General features: G+C 39.6%; 1 protein-coding gene across 6 annotated transcripts in view; it reads left to right on the forward strand.

The window, feature by feature from the left end:
* ODAD2 (outer dynein arm docking complex subunit 2) overlaps positions 1 to 23128 on the forward strand; it is a 257613-nt gene that overhangs the window by 102305 nt on the left and 132180 nt on the right. For all 6 annotated transcript variants that reach the window (XM_049881739.1, XM_049881742.1, XM_049881741.1 and 3 more), the window contains one exon: positions 493 to 735. In XM_049881739.1, the coding sequence (XP_049737696.1) occupies positions 493 to 735 (243 nt within the window). The remainder of the gene's footprint in view (positions 1 to 492; positions 736 to 23128) is intronic.

Consider the following 23128-nt stretch of genomic DNA (forward strand, 5'->3'; position numbering starts at 1 on the left):
CCTGGCTGCTAACCGAAAGGTTGGTGATTCAAACCTACCCAGCAGCTCCATGGGAGAAAGAACACACAATCTGCTCCCATAAAGATTCCCATAACCCATTGCTATCAAGTCAGTTCCAACTCATAGCGACCCTATAGGACACATAAGGTTTCCAAGGCTGTAATCTTTATGGGAGCAGACTGCCACGTCTTTCTCCCATGGAGCAGCTGAGGGTTCAAACCATGGACATTTTGGCTAGCAGCTGAGAGCTTAACCACTGCACCACCAGGGCTCCTTCTGTAAAGATTACAGCCTAGGATACCCCCTGGGGCAGTTCTGCACTGTCACGTGGGGTGGCTATGAGTCGGAATTGACTTGATGGCAAACAACAACAATTAAATGGACATGCGGTTAGCCTTTAGTGGCTTTTAGCTATTATTCCTACTATTAATATCACTAACTTTATACTAAAAATAATACTGTTCCTCTCTCTTTTTCATGGGACGAACTTAGGTTTCGTGAATACAAAGCCATTGAAACCTTGGTGGGACTTCTAACTGATCAGCCAGAAGAAGTACTTGTGAATGTGGTTGGTGCCCTGGGTGAGTGCTGCCAAGAACATGAAAACCGTGTCCTTGTCCGGAAGTGTGGCGGCATTCAGCCTCTTGTCAACCTCCTCGTTGGAATTAACCAGTCTCTTCTTGTGAACGTCACAAAAGCAGTTGGCGCTTGTGCTGTCGAGCCTGAAAGTATGATGTAAGTGGCCCTAGAGATGGAAAGATGTTACATGAGAGTGTTATGGGAAATACCAAGTGTCATCACTTAGAATTGGCGTGCACGAATGGTGAAAAGTAAAATGTGTTATTATATAAATAGCCATAAGTTTATCAAATCATAATTTATATAGCCAAAACGTTGCCTCGAATGAGCTGGACGGCCGAAGCTGGGCGTATTAGGTGGATTCTGCAGGACCCAGTCATCAATTGCTTATGCAGAAACCTTGTTAACAATCAACTGAACTTTTTTCTGTCTCCTAGGGAAGAATTATCTGTCCATCCCTGTTCTCTTCCCTCCCTCCCTCCCTCCCTTCCTTCCTTCCTTTCTTTCTTTCTTCCTTCCTTCATTTTTTGTCCTAACTGGGGTCCTACCTCTGAGTAACACTCTCATAGTATCCTTGTTTCTCAGTTCGAGTCAGCATACATGTTTTTGAGCACCTAACAAGAGCTGTGTGCTGATGAGGGGAAGACACAAAGGACTTTTAATCTGTGATCTTGGTCCTTATGCAAATTATCGTCTAATTAGGAAGAAAAGATTTGAATGCAGTACAAGTTAAGAATAATAGTGAGGTTATATATGAAGATTATAAAATCAAAACCAAACCTGTTGCCATCAAGTCGATCCCAACTCATAGAGACCCCATGTGACAACTGTAGAACTGCTCCATAGGGTTTTCTTGTCTGTAATCTTTACAGAAGCAGTTCACCAGGCCTTTCTTCCATGGAGCCATTGGGTGGGTTAGAAGTGGAGCATTTGTGCCACCCAGGGACCTAGATAAAAATTATGTATATACATTCCAGAAAGGGATTAGCTCATATGGGTCAAAGTTGTCATAATGGATTCTGAAGAGAAGTAGAGCTTAAGTGTATCCTTAAAGAATAGAACCTATTTGAGTGGGTGGAAAAGTATGACTGTGTAATTGAGGGACCACACAAATAGTAACCCGAGCAGGAGGGAACATGGCACATATAAGCGAGACTGAGAAGACCAATCTGAGGAAGAGGTAGTAGGAGATAGCCTGCATGTTCATGTTAGTATTTCACCAGGTTTGCCAAAGGCACGTCCAGGTTACATCTTTTGTTCTGCTGTCATTAAACTGGTTCCTTTCGCTCCCCAAATTATCCTAATTGGGATAATAAATTATATGGTTACTTTATATTTAACTTAACTCGGAATATCAATGTTTTGAAATCCTTGTTATCCATCAGTTTGACTCATGTGTCACTTTTCTTTGAAGCTTTACCTCCACCTTGGGGATTTGTGGAATCTGTGTGCTACTGAAGGAATTTTTTGTACTTTTAATGCAGAAGGTATCTTTTTCTGCCTTCTTAGTAATATGTTACTTGGTAGACTATGTCACAAATCATCTTTTTTATCTCCCGATGACTGTTAATTTATTAATAAATATATTGAATGTAATTTATATAAGTTAGAACTTACTCTCGCAAAGCCTCTACTTCTAGTCTATGTCTCACCTTTAATGGTCTCCACATACACCATTACCTGGTTGTCCACTTGGCAACCAGAAATTCTTTTTAAATATCAACTGTATATAACTTTCTGCAATGGGCCTTCAAACTCTCCTTAATATAAATAGTTTAAGTAGTGTTATAGTTATTGATTTTTAATTGAATCCATTCAAGAAAAGGCCAGAGAAAACGTCTATACTCTTTGTCTTCGGAATCTTAAAGAACCTAGGTTTTAAGGTAGCAAAATGGAAAGAAAAAGAAAAAGATTCAGCAGTAAACAACAGGCCTCAAGGATCTTACAATTGAGTTGGGCAAGCAGACAAGTAGAGTGATAATTTTAAAACAGTAGAGTAGATATGAGATGGAAGTAAATAAACATTTCTTAGTAAGCCCTGGTTGTACAGTGGTTAAGAGCCCAGCTGCTAGCCGAAAGGCCGGCAGTTTAAATCCACCAGCCACTCCTTGGAAACCCTATGGGGCAGTTCTCTTCTGTCCTATAAGGTCCCTTTGAGTCGGAATCGACTTCACGGCAATGGATTTTTTGGTAATTTTTTTTTTTTTTTTTACAGGTAGTCCCTGAATTATAATGTATTTTAGTTATGATGAATTATATTTAAAACTCTGTTTTTTAAATGATTTGTGTATTTTTTATGTATGTATGTATTAAAATATATCTGTAAGTCTATAGGAAGCACTGCTGGTGTAGTGGTTAAGTGCTACAGCTGCTAACCAAAGGGTCGTCAGTTCGAATCCGCCAGGTGCTCCTTGGAAACTCTATGGGGCAGTTGTACTCTGGCCTGTAGGGTCGCTATGAGTTGGAATCAACTCAACGGCACTGGGTTTGGTTTGGGTTTTGGTAAGTCTGTATGTAATATTTCCAACCACCAAAGACAAATAAAGACTGGATTTACAAAGATACTGATAATAAAAGGCAATAATATTGAAAACTAAAAAAAAAAAAAAAAAAAAATTGAGGTATTTGACTTAACATCAGAACCAAACAGAACCCCATTTTAAGTTGGGGACTACCTGTACATAAACCTGGGTGATGCTGATGGTTAAGTACTTGACTACTAACTGCAAAGATTGTAGTTCAAACCCACCCAGAGGTGCGTCAGAAGAAAGGCCTGGCAATCTGCTTCTGGAAGGTCACTGCCATGAAAATCCTATGGAGCAGTTTTACTCTGCACATGTGGGGTCACCACGAGTCATGAATCCACACACCCAGGGAGGAGGAGTATGAAATGGGATCTGGTGAGCACCCTGGACTGGTTCTGCCTTCTACATTTATAAGGAGCCCTGGTGGCACAATGATTAAAGCACTCAGTTGCTAACCAAAAGGTTGGTGGTTCGAACCCACGAGCCACCTCATGGGAGAAACAGCCTGGCAATCTGCTCCTGTAAAGATTTACAGTCTAGGAAACCCTATAGGCAGTTCTACTTTGTCCTATAGGGATGCCGTGAGTTGGAATTTACTTGATGGCATGCAACAACAACACAAAACTAGTTTGTGGAATTTTATGAGAACCTGTACTTCTGGTTAATGGTATAAAAACTAAAAAAAAGAGCAAATGGTATAAAAACTACAAAAAAAGAGCAAAAGTAGGAAAAACTCATTCTCCAAAACAAGGAAGAGTTCATGTCTAAATCTTAAGCTGTGAAACAACCTGCCAAATGCTGCGAATGACTGACCCGTCCGTACTATGTTGAGAGCTAATACATGCCTCTTCAAAGCTCAAGATTTCCTCCCTCATAAGTATTATGGTTGTGAAAGGTGTAGCTAAATTTTTTTTTTTTCATAGTAAACAGAAATTAGGGAAGTGAACGGGCCTTGGAAGAAGTGGGGAATTTCCCATCAGAGACCTAGTTTTACGTTGTAAAACACCAGGAGAAGTGGACCCTAAGGAAAAGCCATATGGACTCGTCATTTTATATTGCCTGTGATTGTCTTCTAGGCCAGGGGACTGCTGGGACACCATGGAGTGAAAAAGGCACTAGAGACAGATTGCCAGATCGCAACACAGTGAACCTATAAACTGGTAGAGATTTGGAGTTACCCATATTCACTGTCTGACTGCTAAAGTCTGAGTGGAGATGGGCACCCAGGCAAAGGGAATAACAAGAGTTTTGTACAATGGTGTTTGAGGTAATTCCATCACCAAAGGAAACAGCTAAATTCAGACAAATAAGTTCCCCACAGTCACAGTGCTATAAAGACAACATACTGTCTCTTAATGTTGTTAAGTGCCATCAAGTCAGTTCCGACTCACAGCAATCCTGGGGACACAGAAAGAAACACATCCCACTTCTGTGCCATCCTCATAATCATTGCTATGTTTGAGCCCATTGTTTCAGCCACTGCGTCAGTCCATCTTGTTGAGGGTCATTCTCTTTTTCGCTGACCCTCTATCAAGCATGATGCCCTTCTCCAGGGATTAATCCCTCCCAATAACATGTGCAAAGTACTTGAGAAGAAGTTGTGCCATCTTCACTTCTAAGAAGCATTCTGGCTGTACTTCATCCAAGACAGATTTGCTTGTTCTTCTTCCAGTCTGTGGTACACTCAATATTCTTTGCCAACACCATAATTCAGATGCATCAATTCTCCTTCAGTTTTCCTTATTCATCATCCAGCTTTTACATGTATATGAGGAGACTGAAAACACCATGGCTTGGGACAGGCACAACTTAGTTCTCAAAGTGAAATCTTTGCTTTTTAACACTTTCTAGAGGCCTTTTGCAACAGATTTGCCTAGTGCAACACATCATTTGATTTTTTGACCGTTGCTTCCATGGGCATTGATTGCGGATCCAAAATGAAATCCTTGACAACTTTAATTCTTTTCTCTGTTTATCATGATGTTGCCTATTGGTCCATTTGTGAGGATTTTTGTTTTCTTTTTGTTGAGGTGTAATCCATACTGAAGGCTATGGTCTTTGATCTTCATCAGTAAGTGCTTCAAGTCCTCTTCACTTTCAGCAAGCAAGGTTATGTCATCTGCATATTGCAGGTTGTTAATTGGTTTTCTCTAATCCTGATGCTGCATTCTTCTTCATATAATCCACCTACTTGGATTATTTGCCCAGCATACAGATTGAATAAGTATGTGAAAGGATACGACTTTGACGCATACTTTTTTTTTTTAGTTTTTGTTTTGCTTTAAGTGAAAATTTACAAATCAAGTCAGTCTCTCATACAAAAATTTATATACACCTTGCTATAGACTCCTAGTTGCTCTCCCCCTATTGAGACAGCACACTCCTTCTCTCCACTCTCTGTTTTCATGTCCATTTGGCCAACTTCCAACCACCTCTGTGCTCTCATCTCCCCTCCAGACAGGAGCTGCCCACATAGTCTCATGTGTCTACTTGATCCAAGAAGCTTACTCTTCACCAGTATCATTTTCTGTTCCATAATGCAGTCCAATCCCTGTCTGAAGAGTTGGCTTTGGAAACATTTCCTGTCTTGGGCTAACAGAAGGTCTGGGGACCATGACCTCCAGGGTCCTCCTAGCCTCAGTCAAACCATTAAGTCTGGTCTTTTTAGGAGAATTTAAGGTCTACATCGCACTGCTTTCCAACTCCCTCAGGGGTTCCCTGTTGTGTTCCCTCTCAGGGCAGTCATTGGCTGTCACCGGGCACCTTCTGGTTCTTCTGGTCTCGGGCTGATGTAGTCTCTGGTTTATGTGGCCCTTTCTGTCTCTTGGGCTCATAATTACCTTGTGTCTTTGGTGTTCTTTGTTCTCCTTTTGTCCAGGTGGGCTGAGACCAGTTGATGCATCTTAGATGGCTGCTTGCTAGCGTTTAAAACCCCAGGTGCCACTCTCTAAAGTGGGATGCAGAATGTTTTCTTAATAGATTTTATTATGCCAATTGACCTAGATGTCCCCTGAAACCATGGTGCCCAAACCCCTGCCCCTGCTGGCCTTCGAAGCGTTCAGTTTATTCAGGAATCTTCTTTGCTTTTGGTTTAGTCCAGTTGCGCTCACCTCTCCTGTATTGTGTGTCTTTCCCTTCACCTAAAATAGCTCTTGACTACTCTAATTAGTGAATAACCCTTTTCTCCCCTCCCTCCCTACTCTCGTAACCATCAATGAATATTTTCTTCTCTGTTTAAACTATTTTTTGAGTTCTCATAATAGTGGTCTCATACAATATTTGTCTTTTTGCAACTGACTAATTTCACTCAGCATAATGCCTTTCAGATTCCTCCATTCATGAAATGTTTCACGAATTCATCATTGTGTTTTGTTGAGTATTATAGTATTCCATTGTGTGAATATACCATAATTTATTTATCCATTCATCCATTGATGGGCACCTTGGTTGCTTCCATCTTTTTGCTGTTGTAAACAGCGCTGCAGTGAACATGGCTGTGCATATATCTGTTCATGTAAAGGCTCTTATTTCTCTAGGATATATTCCAAGGAGTGGGATCGCTGGATCATATGGTAGTTCTATTTCTAGCTTTTTAAAGAAGTGCCAAATTCATTTCCAAAGTGGTTGTACCATTTTCCATTCCCACCAGCAGTGTATAAGTGTTCTAGTCTCTCCACAACCTCTCCAACATTTATTATTTTGTGTTTTTTTGATTAATGCCAGCTGTGTTGGAGTGAGATGGTATCACATAGTAGTCTTGATTTGCATTTCTCTAGTGGCTAATGATTGTGAGCATTTCCTCATGTATCTGTTAGCTACTGAATGTCTTCTTCAGGGAAGTGCCTGTTCATATCCTTGCCCATTTTTAATTGGGTTATTTGTCTTTTTGTAGTTGAGTTATTGTAGTATCATGTAGATTTTAGAGATCAGATGCTGATCAGAAATGTCATAGCTAAAAAAAAACTTTCCGAATCTGTAGGTAACCTTTTTACTCTTTTGGTGAAGTCTTTGGATGAGCATAGGTGTTTGATTTTGAGGAGCTCCCAGTTATCTAGTTTCTCTTCTGGTGTTTGTGCATTGTTAGTAATGTTTTGTGTACTGTTTATGCCATGTATTAGGACTCCTAGCATTGTCCCTATTTTTTTCTTCCATGATCTTTATCGTTTTAAATTTTATATTTTGGTCTTTGATACCTTTTAGGTTCGTTTTTGTGCATGGCGTGAAGTATAGATCTTGTTTCATTTTTTTGCAAATGGATATCCAGTTATGCCAGCACCATTTGTTAAAGAGACTGTCTTTTCCCCGTTTAACTGACTTTGGGCCTTTGTCAAATATCAGCTGCTCATATGTGGATGGATTTGTGTCTGGATTCTCAGTTCTTTTCCTTTGGTATATGTATCTGTTGTTGTACCAGTACCAGGCTGTTTTGACTACTGTGGTGGTATAATAAAAAAAAAAAAAAGGTTCTAAAATTAGGTAGTGTGAGGCTTCCCACTTTGTTCTTTTTCAGTAATGCTTTACTTATCTGGGGCCTCTTTCTCTTCCGTATGAAGTTGATGATTTGTTTCTCCATCTCATCAAAAAAAGTCATTGGAATTTGGATCAGAATTGCATTTTATCTATAGATCACTTTTAGTAGAATAGACATTTTTACAATGTTAAGTCTTCCTATCCATGAGCAAGGTATGTTCTTCCACTTATGTAGGTCTATTTTGGTTTCTTGCAGTGGTGTCTTGTAGTTTTCTTTGTAAAGGTCTTTTACATCTCTGGTAAGATTTATTCCTAAGTGTTCTGTCTTCTTGGGGCTACTGTAAATGGTATTGATTTGGTGATTTCCTCTTCGATGTTCTTTTTGTTGGTGTAGAGGAATCCAACTGATTTTTGTATGTTTATCTTGTATCTTGATACTCTGCTGAACTCTTCTATTAGTTTCAGGAGTTTTCTTGAGGATTCTTTGGGGTTTTCTGTGTATACAATCATGTCATCTGCAAATAGGGATACTTTTACTTCTTCCTTACCAATCTGGATACCCTTTATTCCTTTATCTGATGCACACTTTTACTGATTTTAAACCATGCAGTATCCCCTTGCTCTGTTCCAGTACCTCTTGGTCTATGTACAGGTTCTGCATGAGCACAATTAACTGTTCTAGAATTCCCATTCATCACCATGTTACCTATAATTTGTTATGATCCACACAGTCAAATGCCTTTGCATAGTCAGTAAAACACAGGTAAACATCTTTCTGGTATTCTCTGCTTTCAGCCAAGATCAATCTGACATCGGCAATGATAACTCCAGTTCCATATCCTCTTTTGAATCCAGCTTGAATTTCTGGCAGTTTTCTGTTGATGTACTGCTATAACCATTTTTGAATTATCTTCAGCATCATTTTACTTGCATGTGATATTAATGATACTGTTCTATAATTTCCACATTCGGTTGGATCACCTTTCTTTGGAATAGGCACGTATATGGATCTCTTTCAGTTGGATGGCCAGGTAACTATCTTCCAAATTTCTTGGCATAGACAAGTGAGCACTTCCAGTGTAGCATCTCTTTGATGAAATATCTCAACTGGCATTTTGTCAATGTCTGCAGTGCAGCTTAGGCTTCTTCCTCAGTACCATTGGTTCTTGACCACGTGGTACCTCCTGAAAGGATTGAATGTTGATCAGTTCTTTTTGGTACAGTGGCTCTGTGTATTCCTTCCATCTTCTTTTGATGCTTCTTGCATTGTTCAAATTTTTGCCAGTGGAACCCTTCAGTACTGCAGCGCAAGGCTTGAATTTTTTCTTCAGTTTTTTCAGCTTGAGAAATGCTGAGTGTGTTCTTCCCTTTTGGTTTTCTATCTCCAGGTCTTTGCACATGTCATTATAATACTTTACTTTGTCTTCTTAAACAGCCCTTTGAAATCTTCTGTTCAGCTCTTTTAGTTCATCATTTCTTCCTTTTGCTTTAACTGCTCTACATTCAAGAGCAAATTTCAAAGTCTTTTCTGACATCCATTTTGATTTTTTTTTCTGTCTTTTAAAGATCTTTTGCTTTCTTCATGTATGATGTTCTTGATGTCATCCCACAACTTGTTTTGTCTTCAGTCATTAGTGTTCAGTGTGTCAAATTTATTCTTGAGATGGTCTCAGGTGGGATATATTCAAGATAGTACTTTGGCTCTCATGCACTTGTTTTTAATGTTCTTCAGCTTCTCCTTGAACTTGCATATGAAAAATTGATGACCTGTTCCATGTTTGCTCCTAGCCTTGTTCTAATTGATTATATTGTGCTACACCATCATCCCTTTCCACAGATATTGTCGATTTGATTCCTGTGTATTCCATCTGGTGAAGTTCACGTGTATACTTATTGTTTATGTTGTTGAAAAACAGCATTTGCAATGAAGAAGTCATTGGTCTTGCAGAATTCTATCATGTGATCTCCTGTGTTGTTTCTGTCACTAAGGCTGTATTTTCCAACCACTGATCTTTCTTGTTTCCAACTTGTGCATTTCAATCACCAGTAATTATCAATGCATCTTGATTGCATGTATTACCAATTTCAGACTGCAGAAGTTGATAAAAGTCTCCAATTTCTTCATTTTTGGCATTAATGGTTGGTGTGTAAAGGTGAACAATTGTCGTATTAACTGGTCTTCCTTGTAAGAGCATGGATATTGTCTTACCACTGACAGTATTGTATTTCAGAGTAGATCCTGACTTTTTTTTTTTTTTGAACAATGAACAAAATGCTGGTCTCTTTAATTTGTCATTCCTGGCGTAGTAGATCGTATGATTGTCTGATTCAAAATGGCCAATACTGGTCCCATTAATGACTACAATAATGATCTTCAAGTGTTTCATTTCATTTTTGACAACTTCTAATTTTCTGTGATTCATACTTTGTACATTTCACATTCTGATTGTTAATGGATGTTTGCAGATGTCTCTTAACAAAATAGCGTAAAGAAATTACATTAGGTTTTACAAAAAATTCTTTATAAGACAGCCTAAGTAGCCTAAAAATGCAAATGGTCAGAATTCAGAAAATAGACAGAAAAATTATTAAACCAAAAGCCTGGGTAGAAGCAAAAGAAATGCAGTAAACAAAACTGAAAACACAGTCAGGAGTGCAGTATACAGAAAATAGCAAAATGAATTGAGAAGGAAAAATATATAAAAACAATAATAGATAAATTGATAAATATGGCACTCAAGGAGATCCAATGTGACCATAACTTCAGTTTCTCAAGAAGAGGTTGGAACCAATAGAACATAATCCTAATGAAAGATATCAGTAGAAAACTTTCCTGTGAATCTGTAGGTCAAAAAGAACCATTGGGTCCTATCAATATTGGTACAGAGTGGCCACTTGTACCATGTATCCTGATAAAATTACTTGCACTTTCAAAAATAAAGAAAAAGAGTTGTAAGTGCATCCAGGCAAAAGCAGCAAATCTTGAGGGCATGTTGACTTTAAACTTCCCCACAGCTTCTTTTAATGTTAAAAGACATTTATTACAATATTCTGAGGGGGAGATAATATTGGCCAAGAATTTCTTACCCAGCAAGTTGTCCCTCAATTACAGAGGCAATATGTTCTCAAACATACAAGAAATTAGAGAATATAGTGTTTATTAACTCTTCTCAAAAAGGTATTTGATGGGAGGCGGAGCCAAGATGGCGGACTAGGCAGACGCTACCTCGGATCCCTCTTACAACAAAGACACGGAAAAACAAGTGAATCGATCACGTACATAACAATCTACGAACCCTGAGCAACAAACACAGATTTAGAGACGGAGAACGAACTAATACGGGGAAGCAGCGATTGTTTTCAGAGCCTGGAGCCAGCGTACCAGTCAGGTACGGCACAAGCACAGAGAGCTGCTCCACCCCCCTGAACTAACCCCGGGAGGGGGACCAGCCGGTTCCGCGGGCGGCGTGGGACGCAGCCGGTAGGAGAAGTCCCCGGGAGGCAGTGACTGGTCTTGGAACGGGGAGAGCAGCGTCCCAGCCAGGGAACCATCCCACCGGGATTTGGACTAGACGCAGGTACGGCATAAACACGGAGAGCTGCTCCACCCCCCTGAACTAACCCTGAGAGGGGGCCCAGTTGGGTCGCGCGGGCGGCGTGCGATGCAGCCGGTAGGAGAAGTCCCCGGGAGGCAGCGACTGGTATTGGAGCGGGGAGCACAGCGTCCCAGCCGGGACACTCGGTCACGGCACAAGCACAGGGAGCTGCTCCACCCACCTGAACTAACCCCGGAAGGCAGCCCAACTGGTTCTCGGGGGCGGCAGGGCAACGCAGCTGGAGGGACGAGAAGTCCCCGGGAGGCAGCGACTGATTTTGGAGTCGAGAGTGCACCGTCCCAGTAGGGGAGCCTTGACGCTGGGCGTGGGGCTGGAAGCGGAGGATCTGACCGTGACTCCAGTGGGCCAGACCCCCTGGGGGCAATCTCCACACAGCCAGCACACATAGGCGACGCGCCCTGCGGGAATCTCAGATATAATAGTCATTCCAAGCAAGACAAGCAACTCTGGCTATATTCTGAGGTGCTACACTCCTAGCTCTCTGATCCCTCCCCCACCCTCCCAGGCGGCTCCATTAACATCTGAATAGCCTGAGCCAGAGGGAGAACTCTGATAGGGATCTGACTGCATTTTTTTTTTTAGCGGATTTTCTGGAAAAACTAGTTTCCCAGTGATGGCTCGGAGACAACAATCCATATCAAACCACTTAAAGAAGCATACCATGACAGCTTCTCCAAGCCCCCAAACAAAAGAATCAAAATCTTTCCCAAATGAAGGTACAATCCTGGAATTATCAGATACAGAATATAAAAAACTAATTTACAGAATGCTTCAAGAGATCACAAATGAAATAAGGCAAACTGCAGAAAAAGCCAAGGAACACACTGATAAAACTGTTGAAGAACTCAAAAAGATTATTCAAGAACATAGTGGAAAAATTAATACGTTGCAAGAATCCATAGAGAGACAGCATGTAGAAATCCAAAAGATTAACAATAAAATTACAGAATTAGACAACGCACTAGGAAGTCAGAGGAGCAGACTCGAGCAATTAGAATGCAGACTGGGACATCTGGAGGACCAGGGAATCAACACCAACATAGCTGAAAAAAAATCAGATAAAAGAATTAAAAAAAATGAAGAAACCCTAAGAATCATGTGGGACTCTATCAAGAAGGATAACCTGTGGGCGATTGGAGTCCCAGAACAGGGAGGGGGGACAGAAAACACAGAGAAAACAATTGAAGAACTCCTGACAGAAAACTTCCTGACATCATGAAAGACGAAAGGATATCTATCCAAGATGCTCATCGAACCCCATTTAAGATTGATCCAAAAAGAAAAACACCAAGACATATTATCATCAAACTCGCCAAAACCAAAGATAAACAGAGAATTTTAAAAGCAGCCAGGGAGAAAAGAAAGGTTTCCTTCAAGGAGAATCAATAAGAATCAGTTCAGACTACTCAGCAGAAACCATGCAGGCAAGAAGGCAATGGGACAACATATACAGAACACTGAAGGAGAAAAACTGCCAGCCAAGGATCATATATCCAGCAAAACTCTCTCTGAAATATGAAGGCGAAATTAAGATATTTACAGATAAACACAAGTTCAGAGAATTTGCAAAAAGCAAACCAAAGCTACAAGAAATACTAAAGGATATTGTTTGGTCAGAGAACCAATAATATCAGATATCAGCACAACACAAGGTCACAAAACAGAACGTCCTGATATCGACTCAAATAGGGAAATCACAAAAACAAACAAATTAAGATTAATTAAAAAAAAAATAGAGCACAACAGAGAACCCCTGAGAGAGCAGGAGATCAGTGGGATACAGACCCCAAATTCTCATAAAAAGACCAGACTTAATGGTCTGACTGAGACTAGAGGAATCCCGGCGGCCATGGTCCCCAGACCTTCTGTTGGCACAGGACAGGAACCATCCCCGAAGACAACTCATCAGGCATGAAAGGGACTGGTTAGCGGGTGGGAGAGAGACTCTGATGAAGAGTGAACTAATTATATCAGGTGGACACTGGAGATTGTGTTGGCAACTCTTGTCTGGAGGGGGGATGGGAGGATAGAGAGAGAGAGAAGCCGGCAAAATTGTCACGAAAGGAGAGACTGAAAGGGCTGACTCAAGAGGGGGAGAGCAAGTGGGAGTAGGGAGTGAGATGTATGTAAACTTAGATGTGACAGACGGATTGGATTTGTAAACGTTCACTTGAAGCTTAATAAAAGTTAATTAAAAAAAAAAAAGGTATTTGATGAAAAAAATACAGACAATCAAGAAATTAATCAAACACCTCATGGTGTTTGCCTTCTTGGTTTGGAGGTTTAGGGTCATGGTTTCATGGAACATCTTAGTTAATTGCCCTAATATCATTTTTAGTGCTTCCATTCTACCTCCCAGTTCGTTGCGAAGCACTTGGGTCTTAAAAGATTGTAAGCAGTCATTCGAGTTGCAACAATTTGTCTCTATTTGCCTGGAGACAAAGAAGGAGAGTCAGGAGTAGTAGGAGGAAATAGTATGAATGGGTAATTGTCTTCATGAACAACTGCCTCCTTTGCCATGAGACCAGAAGAACTGGATGGTGCCCAGCTACCATTACTAAACAGTTTCATTGAAGAGTCTATAGAAGAATACTGATCAAAAGGAGGAAAATTTGAGACATAATTTCAAGTTCTCATAGATCCAGACATTCTGGAGTCATTCAGTCTGAACAAACCCTTGAAACTACTTGCCCTGAGATAATCTTTAAACCATAAACCTTAAACTAAAAATATCCTCCGAAGCCTTCTTTATACCAAACAACAGTTTAGTTTAATTCATTAAGAATGTCTGCCTTGAATAAACACACAAAAATCAGTTGGATTCCTCTACACTAACAAGGAGAATGTCAAAGAGGAAATCACCAAATCAATACCATTTACAATAGCCCCCAAGAAAATAAAATACTTGGGAATAAATCTAACCACAGACGTAAAAGACCTTTACAAAGAAAACGATAAGACACTACTGCAAAAAACCAAAAGAGACCTACATAAGTGGAAAAACATACCTTGATCATAGATAGGAAGACTCAACATTGTAAAAATGTCTATTCTACCCAAGCAATCTACAGATAAAATGCAATTCTGATCCAAATTCCAATGACATTTTTTGATGAGTTGGAGAAACAAATCACCAACTTTGTATGGAAAGGAAAGAGGCCCTGGATACGTAAAGCATTACTGAAAAAGAACAAAGTGGGAAGCCTCACACTACCTAATTTTAGAGCCTATTATACCACCACAGTAGTCAAAACAGCCTGGTACTGGTACAACAACAGATACATAGACCAAAGGAACAGAATTGAGAATCCAGACATAAATTCATCCACCTATGAGCAGCTGATATTTGACAAAGGCCCAAAGTCAGTTAAACGGGGAAAAGACAGTCTCTTTAACAAATGGTGCTGGCATAACTGGATATCCATCTGCAAAAAATGAAATAAGACCCATAATTCACACCATGCACAAAAACAAACTCAAAAGGTATCAAAGACCTAAACATAAAATCTAAAACTATAAATATCATGGAAGAAAAAATAGGGACGGTGCTAGGAGCCCTTATACATGGCATAAACAGTACACAAAACATTACTAACAATGCACAAACACCAGGAGAGAAACTAGATAACTGGAAGCTCCTAAAAATCAAACACTTATGCTCATCCAAAGACTTCACCAAAAGACTAAAAAGATCACCTACAGACTGGGAAAAAAAACTTGGCTATGACAACTCTGATCAAGGTCTAATCTCTAAAATTTAGAAGATACTGCAAAACCTCAACAACAAAAAGACAAATAACCCAATTAAAAAATAGGCAAAGGATATGGACAGGGAGTTCACTGAAGAAGACATTCAGGTAGCTAACAGATACACGAGGAGATGCTCACGATCATTAGCCACTAGAGAAATGCAAATCAAAACTACAATGAGATACCATCTCATTCCGACATGGCTGGCATTAATCCAAAAAACACAAAATAATAAATGTTAGAGAGGTTGTGGAGAGACTAGAACACTTACACAATACAGATGGGAATGTAAAATGGTACAACCACTTTGGAAATCGAATTGGTGCTTACTTAAAAAGCTAGAAATAGAACTACCATACGATCCAGCGATCCCACTCCTTGGAACATATCCTGGAGAAATAAGAACCTTCACACAAATTGATATATGCACACCTATGTTCATTACAACTGCCTCTTGATCTATGTAAAGGTTCCTCATGAGCACAATTAAGTGTTCTGGAACTCCCATTCTTCTCAGTGTTATCCATAGTTTGTTATGATCCACAGTCAAATGCCTTTGCATAATCAATAAAACACAGGTAAACATCCTTCCGGTATTCTCTGCTTTTAGCCAGGATCCGTCTGACATCAGCAATGATATCCCTGGTTCCACGTCCTCTTCTGAAACCGGCCTGAATTTCTGGCAGTTCCCTGTTGATATACTGCTGGAGCCGTTTTTGAATGATCTTCAGCAAAATTTTGCTTGCGTGTGACATTAATGATATTGTTCTATAATTTCCACATTTGGTTGGATCACCTTTCTTGGGAATAGGCATAAATATGGATCTCTTCCAATCAGTTGGCCAGGAAGCTGTCTTCCATATTTCTTGGCATAGACGAGTGAGCACCTCCAGCGCTGCATCTGTTTATTGAAACATCTCAATTGATATTCCATCAATTCCTGGAGCCTTGTTTTTCGCCAATGTCTTCAGAGCAGCTTGGACTTCTTCCTTCAGTACCATCGGTTCCTGATCATATGCCACCTCTTGAAATGGTTGAATATCGACTAATTCTTTTTGGTATAATGACTCTGTGCTTTCCTTCCATCTTCTTTTGATGCTTCCTGCATCATTTAATATTTTCCCCACGGAATCCTTCACTATTGCAACTCGAGGCTTGAATTTTTTCTTCAGTTCTTTCAGCTTGAGAAATGCTGAGCGTGTTCTTCCCTTTTGGTTTTTCATCTCCAGCTCTTTGCGCATGCCATTATAATACTTTATTTTGTCTTCTCGAGAGGCCCTTTGAAATCTTGTGTTCAGTTCTTTTACTTCATCAGTTCTTCCTTTTGCTTTAGCTGCTTGACGCTAAAGAGCAAGTTTCAGAGTCTCCTCTGACATCCACCTTGGTCTTTTCTTTCTTTCCTGTCTTTTCAGTGACCTCTTGCTTTCTTCATGGATGATGTCCTTGATGTCATTCCACAACTCGTCTGGTCTTCGGTCACTAGTGTTCAATGCATAAAATCTATTCTTCAGATGGTCTCTAAATTCAGGTGGGATATACTCAAGGTCATATTTTGGCTCTCGTGGAGTTGCTCTGACTTTCTTCAGTTTCAGCTTGATCTTGCATGTGAGCAATTGATGGTCTGTTCCACAGTCGGCTCCTGGCCTTGTTCTGACTGTGTTTTATTGATTATGCAAAGGCATTTGACTGTGTGGATCATAACAAACTATGGATAACACTGCAAAGAATGGGAATTCCAGAACACTTAATTGTACTCATGAGGAACCTTTACATAGATCAAGAGGTAGTTGTTTGGACAGAACAAGGGGATAGTGATTGGTTTAAAGTCAGGAAAGGTGTGGGTCAGGGTTGTATTCTTTCATCATACCTATTTAATCTGTATGCTGAACAAATAATGCGAGAAGCTGGACTATATAAAGAAGAATGGGGCATCAAGATTGGAGGAAGACTCATTAACAACCTGCGTTATGCAGATGACACAACCTTGCTTGCTGAAAGTGAAGAGGACTTGAAGCACTCACTAATGAAGATCAAAGACCACAGCCTTCAGTATGGATTACACCTCAACATAAAGAAAACAAAAATCCTTACAACTGGACCAATTAGCAACATCATGATAAATGGAGAAAAGATTGAAGTTGTCAAGGATTTCATTTTACTTGGATTCACAATCAACAGCCGTGGGAGCAGCAGTCAAGAAATCAAAAGAAGCATTGCCTTGGGCAAATCTGCTGCAAAGGACCTCTTCAAGGTGTTGAAGAGCAAAGATGTCACTCTGAAGACTAAGGTGCGCCTGACCCAAGCCATGGTATTTTTAATCGCATCATATGCATGTGAAAGCTGGACAATGAATAAGGAAGACCGAAGAAGAGTTGATGCCTTTGAATTGTGATATTGGTGAAGAAAACTGAATATACCATGGACTGTGAAATGAAAGAACAAATTTCTCTTAGAAGTACAACCAGAATGCTCGTTAGAGGCAAGGATGGCGAGACTGCGCCTTACATACTTTGGACATGTTGTCAGGACAGATCAGTCCCTGTCCCTGGAGAAGGACATCATGCTTGGCAGAGTACAGGGTCAGTGGAAAAGAGGAAGACCCTCAATGAGGTGGATTGACACAGTGGCTGCAACAATGAGCTCAAGCATAACAACGATTGTAAGGATGGCTCAGGACTGGGCAGTGTTTCGTTCTGTTGTACATAGGGTCGCTATGAGTCAGAACTGACTCGACAGCACCTAACAACAACAACAACATGTTCATTACAGCACTGTTTACAATAGCAAATAGATGGAAACAACCAAGATGCCCATCAACAGAGGAATGGATAAGCAAATTATGGTATATTCACACAGTGGAATACTATGTACTGATAAAGAAGAATGAGGAATCCGTGAAACATCTCATAACATGGAGGAATCTGGAAGGCATTATGCTAAGTGAAATTAGTCAGTCGCAAAAGGAAAATATTTTATGAGATCACTATTATAAGAACTCAAGAAAAGGTTTAAACGCAGAAGAAAACATTTTTTGATGGCTACGAGGGTGTGGATGGAGGGAGAGGGGTGTTCACTAATTAGATAGTAGACAAAAATTATTTTATGTGAAGGGAATGGCAGCACACAGTACACGGTAAGTCAGCACAACTGGGCTAAAATGAAAGCTAAGAAGTTTCCCGAATACAACCAAATACTTTGAGGGACAAAGTAGCAGGGGTGGAGGTCTGGGGACAATGGTTTCAGAGGACATCTAGGTCAACTGGCATAACAAAGTGTGTTTAGAAAATGTTCTGCATCCCACTTTGGTGAGTGGTGTCTGGGGTCTTAAAAGCTAGCAAGCGGCCATGTAAGATGCATCAATTGGTCTCAACCCACCTGGAGCAAAGGAGAATGAAGAACACCAAAGATACGAGGAAAATATGAGCCCAAGATAAGGAAACGGCCACATAAATCACAGACTCCATCAGCTTGAGACCGGAAGAACTAGATGGTGCCTGGCTACCACCAATGACTGCCCTGACAGGGAACACAATAGAGAATCCCTGGTGTCGCAGGAGAAAAGTGGGATGCAGACCTCAAAATCTAGTAAAAAGGCCATACTTAATGGTCTGACTGAGACTGGAGGGACCCCAGATGTCATGGTCCCCAAACTCTCTGTTAGTCCAGGACTGAAACTGTTCCCAAAGCCAACTCTTCAGACAAAGATTGGACTGGACTATAAGACATAAAATGATACTGGCGAGGAGTGTGCTTCTTAGCTCAAGTAGACACATGAGACTATGTGTGCAGCTCCTGTCTAGAGGCAAGATGGGAAGGCAGAGGAGGACAGGGGCTGGTTGAATGGACACAGGAAATACAGGGTTGAGAGGAGTGTACTGTTACATTGTTGGGAGAGCAACTGGAGTCATATAACAATGTGTGTATAAGTTTTTGTATGAGAAACTGACTTGAATTGTAAACTTTCACTTAAAGCACAATCAAAAAAAGAATGCCTTGAGCATTATGCTCTTTTAAAGAACTTTCTGTAGGGCATGAAATTGACAACAGCAACTCAGAAGATTAGACAGGAAATGGGGCAGTGAAGAGCACTGATCAGTCATTTTGTAGAGTGTCTCTCAATCTTGGTTTGCCTGATATTTTCTCATGATTAGATCATGGGTGTGCATTTTTGACAAAAATACCACAGAAGTGATGCTGTGCCCTTTTCAGTGCATCATTTCAGGGGGTACGTGATGTTGATATGTATTATTACTGGTGATATTGGCCTTGGTTAAAGTAGTGTCTGTCAGGCTTCTCCACTGCAAAGGCGCCATTTTCCCCTTTGTAATTCATAAGTATCTTGTGGGAAAATACTTTGAGACTGTGTGTATATATTCTGTTTATCATCACTTTTGCTCACAAATTTCTTGCCCACAGCAATTATTACTGTGGTGTTTGCATAAGAGTAATTTTATAATTTCATCATTGTTTCCACATTCATTCAGTTTATTTTATCATTATGGCTTCATAGATATTTAGGTTAGTTTAAGGGTTATGATCCATTACTATTGTTATTTATTTGGTAGCTCGACTTGTCCCATATTTGGCCATAAGGAGCTCCTTCAAGTTGGCTTCTATGTCCCAGCATCATCTTGTATATTTTCTGCCCCAGCCACGGAATCAACCATTGCTCCAAGGATACCTGGTTTCTTTTATAGAAAAGTAGTATTTAGAAATCAAAATCTAGACCCTAAGTGTGTTCATTGCTACTGGGCTGCATAGCTTCTAGGCCTACTCAGTGAACAGAGACAGGCGCTCTCTCTCTCTCTCTCTCTCTCTCTCTCTATAAAGCCAAGAGTTTATTCATGAGTACAATGTGAAGTATTCAGTTTTTTCCAGCACATTGTATTAATTATTTTTCTTTGCTTCAGTAATTTGAGATGTCACTTTTATTGTATAATGCATATTGATATCTCCTTGGGTCTATTTCTGAATTTTCTATTCTATCCCACTGCTCAATTTATTTATGTATATTCCAGTACCACACCATTTTAATTACAGAAGCTTTGTCTTGTAGGTTCTCCTTTTAGTATATATTTTTCAGTGTTTCTCTGACTAGCATGATTTTTTTCCCCATACGAACTTTAGTATCGACTTAGGTAACTACATAAAAAAAAAAAGCTTTTTGGTATTTTTAGTTGGGTTGCGTTAAATTTATAAACTAACTTTCGTGGGACTGACATCTTTATAATGTCGAGTCACCTTGTCCGAGAATAGGAAGATGTCCTTCCAGTTGTCCAAGTGTAGCTTTTTAATTTCAGTGTCTTTGTTGATGTTGTAAATGGGTTTTTTCTACCATTATGTCCTCCAAATGATGATTGTTTGTCTATATGAACATTATTGATTTCTCTGTGTTAATTTTGTATCCTGCTACCTTACTGAATTCTCTTACTGCTTGAGTTCATTTTATTATTACTTTTCTAGGTCGGTGGTTGGAAAACTATGGCCCATGGAGCAAATCCAGCCTGCTACCTGTTTTTATAAATATGTTTTATTGGAACATAGAGTAATTCATTTAAATATTGTCTTTGGCTGTTTTGTGCTAAAATGGCAAAGTTGAATAGTTGCAAAAGAGACTAAATGACCCACAAAGACTAAAATATTTATTACTTGGCCCTTTACAGAAAAATTTGTTGACCCCTTCTCTAAAGTGTTCCAGAGAAACTTTTACTTCTTCTTTGCAAATTCTTATGCTTTAAACTGATTTCTCTTGTCAAAATCCAGCAGCTAATGCCCCTAGTACAATGCTGAGTAGTAATGGATATAAAAACCAACCAACCAACCCTTTGCCATCGAGTCAATTCCAACTCATAGAGACTGTATAGGACAGAATAGAACTGCCCCATTGAGTTTCCAAGGAGCTCCCAGTGGATTCGAACTGCCACTATGCCACCAGGGTTTCCAGTAATGGATATAGTGGGCCTTTTTGCTTTGTCCATGATTTTAGTGGAAATGTCTCCAGTGTTTCCCCATTAAGATAATGGCTTTAGTACTAAATGGCTTTAGTTAGAAAAGTATCTCTCAATTTATATTTTCTTGAGCATTTTTATCAGGAAGAGCTGTTGATTTTTTTCAAAGGTTTTTGAGCATTTTTGAAGACTGTGAAGTTTTTTCCATTGTATCTATTAATATAGTGAATGATGTTAATGGATTTCTAAACTTTGAACCAACCTTGCATTCCTGGACTAAGTCTCACTTAGCCAAGGTGTTTTATTTTCTTAATGTTGTGTTGGATTCTGTTTGATAATATTTATATTGTATTTTTATAGTGACATTCATAAGTGATAGTGATCTGTAGCTTTTTTTTTTTTTTTTACTATCTTTATCAAATCTAGTTATCAGTGTTACACTTGCTTCAAAAAAGGAAATGGGAAGTGTTCTTTCACAGTCAATATTCTGGAACTATTCATAGAGTAATGGGACTGTCTGGGCTTTGAAGATTTTGTAGATGTCTCCTATACTATCATATGGGCCTACTGCTTTTTAATTAGTTCTTTAATAGCTTTCTGTATTTCTTCTGTGGAAACTGGTTTATTTATGCTGTCTAGCCCTAATGTGGTCAATTTCGGCAATCTGTATTTCCTTAGGAAATTACCCATTTCATTTAGGTTATCAAATATATTTGTATAGTGGTCAGCAAAGCACTATCCTGTAATTCTTTAATTTTGTTGCTTTCAATGGTTATCTTGCCCTTGTCACTTTTAATTTTTAAGTATGTGTTCTGATTTTATCTTTATTTCTTTCTTGTTGCTTTCTTCTAGTGTTTCTTATTCTTTTTCTGGCTTTCTTAGCTGGGAAGTTATTTTTATTCTTTTAACTAATAAAAGTAGTTAGTGCTATAGGTTTTCTTTTGACACTGCTTTAAAAGTAACCTTATAGATTCTGATATGTAGGGTTTTCATTATCATTACTTTCTTAGAAGCTCCTTAATTTCAAAATTTGTATTACCCCTTCAATTCAAGAATTATTTAATTGAATTTTTTTTTAATTCCAGGAGGAAGATACTTTTTTTATTTTTGTCAGATATTCCTACTATCCTACATTTTAGTCAGAATGTGTTGTTTCATTTCTACTTTTATGGAAATTACTTTTTTGTAACCTAATATAAGATCTTTTTATTATTATTATTATACTTTAGATGAAGGTTTACAGAACAAACTAGTTTCTCATTAAACAGTTAGTATTTTTTTTATATATATATTGTTTTTTGACATTGGTTAACAACCCCACAACATGTCAATACTCCCTTCTCATCCTGGGGTTCCCTATTACCAGAATTCCTGTCCCCTCCTGCCTTCTAGTCCTTGCCCCTGGGCTGGTTTGCTCCTTTAGTCTCGTTTTGCTTTGTGGGCCTGACCAATCTTTGGCTGAAGGGTGAACCTCAGGAGTGACTGTATTACTGAGCTGAAAGGGTGTCTGGGGGGCCATGCTCTCAGGGTTTCTCCAGTCTTTGTCAAGCCAGCAAGTCTGATCTTTCTTTTTGAGTTAGAAATTTGTTCTACATTTTTCACCAGCTCTGTCTGGGACCCTCTGTTGTGATCCCTGTCAGAGCAGTCAGTGGTGGTAGCCGGGTACTATCTAGTTGTACTGGACTCAGTCTGGTGCAGGCTGTGGTAGATGTGGTCCATTAATCCTCTGGACTAATCTTTTACTTGTGTCTTTAGTTGTCTTCATTATTCCTTGCTCCTGAAGGGGTACACCAGTGGAGTGTCCTAGATGGCTGCTCCCAGGATTTTAAGACCTCAGATGCTACTCACCAAAGTAGAATGTAGGACATTTTCTTTATAAACTGTGTTATGCCAATTGAGCTAGATGTTCCCCAAGACCATGGTCCCCACATCTCTCAGCCCAGCAATTTGATCCCTCAGGGACTTGGATGTGTTTATGGAGCTTCCATGACCCTGCTTTGTACAGCTTGTGCAGCCTTCCTCAGTATTGTGTACTCTCTTACCCTTCACCAACATTACCAATATTTTTATCTTCTATTTAGTGTTTTTCCATCCCCACCCTTACCCCCCTTCGTAGCCATCAAAGACTCTTTCTTTTTGTGTGTAAAACTTTTCATGAGTGTTTACAGTAATGGTCTCATACGATATTTGTCCTTTTGGGATTGACTTATTTTACTCAGTATAATGCCCTCCAGATTCA

The sequence above is a fragment of the Elephas maximus genome, chromosome 4 (assembly GCF_024166365.1).
Source record: "Elephas maximus indicus isolate mEleMax1 chromosome 4, mEleMax1 primary haplotype, whole genome shotgun sequence".
Lineage (NCBI taxonomy): Eukaryota > Metazoa > Chordata > Mammalia > Proboscidea > Elephantidae > Elephas > Elephas maximus.